This window comes from Ahaetulla prasina, chromosome 1 (assembly GCF_028640845.1).
Source record: "Ahaetulla prasina isolate Xishuangbanna chromosome 1, ASM2864084v1, whole genome shotgun sequence".
In the NCBI taxonomy this organism is placed as follows: domain Eukaryota; kingdom Metazoa; phylum Chordata; class Lepidosauria; order Squamata; family Colubridae; genus Ahaetulla; species Ahaetulla prasina.
The window spans coordinates 28,578,164-28,584,839 of record NC_080539.1 but is presented as its reverse complement, the minus strand read 5'-3'; the positions used below and the strand labels follow the sequence as shown (position 1 = coordinate 28,584,839).

The following is a 6,676-nucleotide window of genomic DNA, read 5'->3' as shown; positions in this document are numbered from 1 at the left end:
TATATAACTGTACATTGGATGAGCTGTTTGATATGATTGTAAAAATAAAACTTTTTTATGAAAAAAAAAAAGAAGGCTTTACTCTGACTATAGAGTATCTCCACAGCCTTGCAGGCTGCTGCTTCCCTGTCTCATAAGTTCCAGTGCACCAGCAGCACAGTCAATGGAGGGTATAACGGTCTGTGGGAATGACTAGTGGTTGGCTGCTGGGGGTTCGCAGGGGTTCGGAAGAATCTCTAGCTAAAATTCTGTGCAGTTCGGAGAACCCCCAAATCCCATTCCTGGCTGGCTCCACCCACCCCACTCCACCCCTCCCAGGAGTCTCCACACGGCCCCTTTTGGATGCAGGTAAGTGCAGGTGGAGGCTTAGGGAGGATGAAAAACGGGCCTACTGGAAGTTTGGAAAAGGCTCCCATTTCTGGCCTCCAGAAGGCCTCCAGAGCCTGAGGAGGCTGTTTTCGCCCTCCCGAAGGCTCAAGAAAAGCCTCCAGAGCCCCCCCACTGTGGTGCAGGGGGCCAATTAGGCCACCCACCATGGTCACGCCCATCCAGCAACTGGGCAGAGAACCCCTTGCTAAATTTTTTGAAGCCCACCCCTGGGAATTAAGTTGGGAGTCAGGGCAGACAGAGGCAGATAACAGGCAATTTAGCCTGCAGCAGTGAGTAGGGCAAGAGACACAGGGGGGACCATCCCTAGTTTCTTGAGCTGTATAAGGGGATGGAAGAGGAAGGTATTTTCAGATTTGCAAGATTCTGTTAATGGAACCTTACAGTAAAGTAAAAATAGTTCATCTCACTATGTTTCCTGTCTAGTCTACCTTGCAAGATTGACATCCATCTTTCAAGTCTGAAAAGGAGGGATGCTATGGAAGCTCCAAGAATCCTCACTCCCAAGGAAGGAGAAGAACCAGAGCCCAGACAAAGTCCTAGTCCATCTTTCAATGAAATAAGAATTGTTGTGTAACCTGAAGGAGCTCTCAGAAAAGATTTCAAACATAGACAAGCAGAGACATGTATGGATTCCATAACCCTGAGATTTATTCATACATTACGTTTCTGTCAAATGTTTTTCAGACCCTTTAGACAAAATGAACTACTTCTTTTAAAAAATAATAATATAAAATACATAAGATATCTGCCCATAATTTAAATAAAATACATTATTTCATCTTCCATCAATGAAGTTTAAGTTAGGAGTGCGCAAGGTCAGAATAAGAGTCACGCATGTTCTTTTTTTTTTCCCCCCATATCCAAAGCATTTTAAAAGTGTTGACTTCTTGGGGCTTCTCCAGGTGAGTATGAAGGAGGTGGAAGGTTGTCAGTTTTTGGACAAATATTTTACACGATCCTGGACCCATGGCTCACTGGGATCTGCACACATCCGTCGGTTCACATGTGTGATTAATCTGCAGAAGAGACATACACATACATATTTCGTCACCAGCTGGCAAGAAAGCAATTCTCTACAATTGGCACCACACTCGGTTTTCAAGGGGCTCTGCCCCCCCCCCATCAGTTACCCTCAAGAGGCTCCCGTTCCAAATTGATTTCATGAAAGGAGGTGCATGGGCAGATGTCCACTAAATCTTTCAATTAATTTAAATATTTAAGCTAAAGGGATGATTTGCCTGAAAATTGTGAATCGAAGTGTTGAACTAAACTGCACACAGGCCCTTTCAAGAGGGAGATAAATTTAGATTTTGGTATAAGGATATCTGCAGAGGGGGCGACAAATAAATCAAGATAGCAGCCAAGGGCCTTGCCATTGAAACCCCACCTCTTTATTAATGTTTATTGCAAAAAATGAATATATATATATATATATTTCTGAATGAACTCCTCTCTGGCCTCATTGTGATATGTTTGGTGGAAATGCCTATCAACAAGGACTGCAACTAATTTTACATTTAAATTAAATTCACATAAAGTCAATGTAGGAAAATATAATAATTATAGCTGGTGCATTTTTCTATAAAGGCGTCACACAAAGATACTAGATGTTTCAAGGGCAGCCAACATCACATTTAACATATTCAGGAATCGCTTAGGAGCTGATAGATATTTTTTTTAGTACTTACATGACAGCTTGCCTGGAACACCTGGCGTTTGTATATTCATAGGACTTCAGGTTCTTCCGTGGAATAGGCCTGGTTACATAGTCAAAACAACAGAGCCTGGGGTCTGAAAGACAGGAAAAGAGACTTGTGTCATTTTAATATTTTCCCTTCCCCAGTCACTGAATCTTGAACCTGAACTTCTCACCTGCTAGTTTAGAATATCTACCATTCCCCTTATATAATATGGGCAGATTACCATGGATCATATTATTGTTGCTGTTGTTATTTAGATTTATATCCAACCTTATTTTGTACAACTCAAGGTAGCATACATAGCGAATGTTTCATCCTCCTACCAAACAGCCCTAGAGAACTAAGGCAGAATGACTGGCCCAAAGTCTTTTAAACAATGTGCTCTGGTACAGAGCTAGAGGTGGAGATTTGTATTTTACTTCTAGTTGTGAAAATTTCAGAGGCAAATTCAACAATGAATTCTGCAGAAATTAATAATGCAGGAATTGTCTCACTCAGGTAAAATCCTTCCTTCCTTCCTTTCTTCCTTCCTTCCTTCCTTCCTTCCATCCATCCTTCCATCCATCCTTTCTTCCATCCTTCCATTCATCCATCCTTTCTTCCATCCATCCATCCATCCATCCATCCTTTCTTCCATCCTTCTATTCTTCCTTCCTTCCTTTGCAATAGAATGGATTCTTACTAGTATGTATCTATTAGAAATAGATAGTGACTATGTGAGCCCCAAAGCACTAACTCCAAAAATGCTACCCGGCACTAGAGGATAGGCTTTAGATTTCTCGTACATAGGGAATCCACTTTCCTTTTGTCCACTCAATGAACAATGTTCAATGTGGAAAATAATTCTTTTTGCATGCATTAATACAAGTGATACTGTATTCTCTCCTCCCACAAATCCTTGAAATGCCTTATGATAATTATAAAAGCGTTTTGGAGTAAAAAAGACAAATGTTATATATCCATCTGCCCTATCCTCTTTTGAAACCTGAAAGGAAGAGTTCATTCTCTCCACATACATCTTCTGAAGGGTTGGACAGGGTGCTGCTCTCTCCTTCTCATTTTGAATTTAGCTCCAACCAAGTGGGCTTAATTCTTCTGCAGAGCTTCCCTTTTCAAATGAGGTTGTACTTATACCCTGAGTAGCATTGGCTGTCCCTAACTGTTTGTTGTATGACCAGCACTTTCAGGAGAGATGGTTGAGCCAAACCTAAAATCCATTTCAAGATGGCAAGGGTTATATAACTCTGAATGTAGGTAAAAGCTAAAGGAGTCCCTGAGGATTTAACTCTGCTGGTGATTGCCAACTATAGGAACGCTACTCATCTCCATTTCAATGCCACTGAGCCAGCACAATTGGAAGACATTTCTGCAGTCATGGGGCCAACATGATATCACAGAGTACTATTACCTTCCCACCAAAGTAGTACCCATTTATTTATCTGCATTTGCATGCTCTCGAACTGCTAGGTTGGCAAAAGCTGAGGCAATGGGGGGAGCTCACCCCATCACTTGGTGCTCAGGTCTCGAACCTAAGCTGCCAGCTTTTTAGCTAACAAGTCTAGCATTTTAACCATGAGCCACCTAACCACCCACAAAATCCCCAGTAGGCAGGATGCTAAAAAAGAGAAGAAAATGCAGTCTTACCAAACTGAGCCTGAGCTTGGGATAAGAACATAGCAGCAACCAGGAAGACGGCGAGGGTAGCCAGGGAGCTGTTCATCTTTGCTCTTGGATCAAACGAGAGAAGAAATAGTAGTTGGGGTAGCTTGTGCACCTCCCTAGCTCCATGCTGAGAGGCAGAACTTCTCATGTTTATATAGACTGGTTGAGGAGAGGGTGGAGATTTGCTGGAAATATCTCATATCTGAGAAATGATGACATAACAGTAAAAAAAATTTGCTACAATCAGTTCTCGGGACGAAAGCGGAAGCAAATGTTGGCAGAGAAACTTTACAAAGCGGGTGGCGGTTAAGTCAGGGATTTTGGAAATAACATTCCTGGCAGGGGGAAAAAAATGGGAATGGTGTTAGAAGAGCAGAATAGCTTTTTCTGGCAAGGTGTGAGAGGGTGAGGAGAAAGGAAGTAGGAAATCAAGCGGGGGTTCTCGGAGGTCTGGTCTCACTCAGATATCTCACTTTTTAAATAAGCTGAGAGATATGCAGCATTTATCGTTTATAGACTTTTAAATGTACATTTATCTCAATTAGGGCCTCAAAATCTGAAAATGGTGCAAGGCTTTGGGGATTTCTGAGAGAGCGCTGAAATGGGGGAACAATGGTGGAAAAGAAACGAGTTCTCAAGGGAAACTTGCTCTTTGGCTTGAGTTCGGCCCTGGTCTCAATCCAAAGGTTCACCTGAGATCAACAGATGTTCTCTGAGCTGGAATCCTGTTCCTGCATCTTCTCTGCCTTTCACAGCAGAGGCTGTTAGCACAGCTGTCACCCGGAGAGGCTGGACAAGCAGAGTTCCCTGCAGTTCTGAGGTGAAATGATCCCGGTTCGGACCAGATCGCCTGATCTGGTAGCAATGGCGGCTGTCAGCTTTGGAAGCCATACTAGGCCGGAGACTTCCGCGCTGCCACTTTCCCATGTGTGGGAAAGTAGGAGGGGGGATTTGGTAGAAGGGGCCATTAGACATAATAGCATTCTTCCTGCTGGTCAAGGTCAGGCCAAGACTGCATCTGGAGAAGGAGTGGCCGGAGTGATGTCTCGAGATGGGACGGTTGGCGATTGGAGCATGTGATCGGCAAGGGGGGGTGGTTTCCGAATTTTTCTTACTGAGGAAAAACCAAGATCCCCAGATTCGGAGTTTCCCCAGTTGTGCCAGTTTACCTGTGCTAGTAAAAGAACTCTGAAAGATGTTTGCTTCGGAGTTTTTTCTGCAGGAGGGGGTTTTCTGGAACGCTGACAGCGGCAGGTGGTTCGGAGAACCGGTAGCAAAAATCCCTGCCTCCCCCCATGCCCAGCTGAACTGCGCAATCATCAGAAGTTTTTTTTTACTTGTAAAAGCATTTTTTCTTCAGCCGAAAAAAATGCTTCTAAAAATTAAAAAAAAAGCCTCTGATGATTGCACGGCTCAGCTGGAACCATCAGAGCTTTTTAAAAACATTTTTTCTACATTTTCTGTAAAAAATGCTTTTAAAATGCTCTGATGATCCCAACTGAGTTGCCTGATTGTCAGAGGCTCTTTTTTCTTTTAATGCCAAAAAAAATGCTTTTAAAACCTCTTCGGCTGAAGAGGTTGTAGAAAAAATGCTTTTAAAAGTAAAAGAAAAAAAAAGTTGGCCACGCCCACCCAGTCACATTACCACCACCACCCACACCAAGCCATGCCCACAGAACTGGTAGTAATAAATTTTACATTTCATCACTGCTGCAGTTCCTGGGGAATAGAATAGAACAGAACAGAACAGAACAGAATAGAATAGAATTTCTTTTGTCACTTTAAATGACAATAATCATTTGTTAATAATCATCCATTAACAGCATAAATTAAAATGAAATTTCGTTGATTTCAGAGAAACATCACAGCCTAGTTCAAATGTATACATATATATGGTGGGGAAAAGAATCCTGCGAATTTACAAGACGGATGGCAAAAGGAACAAAACTGTTACAGAATCTAGTAGTCCTGCTATAGATACTTCGAAACTTCCTCCCAGAGGGAAGCAACAGAAACAGGTTGTGAAGTGTGTGTGTGGGGTCTCTAACAATATTTTGAGCCATTTGTCTGAAATGGTGTAGGGTTTCCTGCCTCAGCAGGGGGTTGCACTAGAAGACCTCCAAGGTCCCTTCCAACTCTGTTATTATGTTATGTTAAGTACATAGCGCTTATAAGCAATATCCTGAATAATGGGAAGTGAGCTTCCTATAATTTTCTTAGCTGTCCTTACCACTCTCTGTATGATCCTTCTATCTGAGGCACTACAACCACCAAACCAAACAGTGATGCAGTTTGTTAAAACACCCTCAATTGTGCCTCTGTAAAAAGTAGTCAGCACAGAAGGAGAAAAATGTGTTCTTCTCATCTGACGCAGGAAATGCAAAAGCTGGTTTGCACACTTCGCTAAGGATGATATGTGGAGAGACCAAGTCAGATTGTTAGTAATCTGCGCCCCCACATACTAAATGCTATTGACCATCTCCACAGCTGAAGCCTTGATACAAACTGGAGAATCACTATGCCAGCTCTTTCTAAAATCAGCAATGATCTCCTTTGTTTTATTAACATTCAGAACCAGGTTAAAAATTGGTTAATTCTCTGAACACAAGTCAGAACAATGAATGTATTAGCATATTGAAGAGGAGCCACAAACTCCAAAACAGCTGTGTGGAAGGCTGCCAACTATTCCTACTTAAGCTGAATCACGATAACTTGCATAAAGCAGGCTATTATTGCTACTTTATGACTTCCAGTGGTAAAACTATCAACCCACTATTTAAAGATACTCTATTTTCTTTGAAACACAAGTGAGCTCCTTGAATGTAAACCTGATCCTCAACTGTATACAAGTAGTCCTCAATTTACAACATTTCATTTAGTGACTGTTTGAAGTTACAACGGAACTGAAAATAGTGACCATTTTT

At 42.1% G+C, this 6,676-nt stretch overlaps 1 protein-coding gene across 1 annotated transcript; it reads right to left on the bottom strand.

The window, feature by feature from the left end:
- Window positions 1-1,010: 1,010 nt before the first annotated feature.
- LOC131188920 (C-C motif chemokine 5-like) lies at window positions 1,011-3,891 on the bottom strand. Its single transcript, XM_058164594.1, has 3 exons — window positions 3,735-3,891; window positions 2,079-2,181; window positions 1,011-1,406 (listed from the first exon to the last, which is right to left on the bottom strand). Exons 1-3 carry the CDS (start codon window positions 3,808-3,810, stop codon window positions 1,319-1,321), a joined length of 267 nt encoding a protein of 88 aa, XP_058020577.1. The 5' UTR covers window positions 3,811-3,891; the 3' UTR covers window positions 1,011-1,318.
- Between the last annotated feature and the right edge of the window lie 2,785 nt (window positions 3,892-6,676).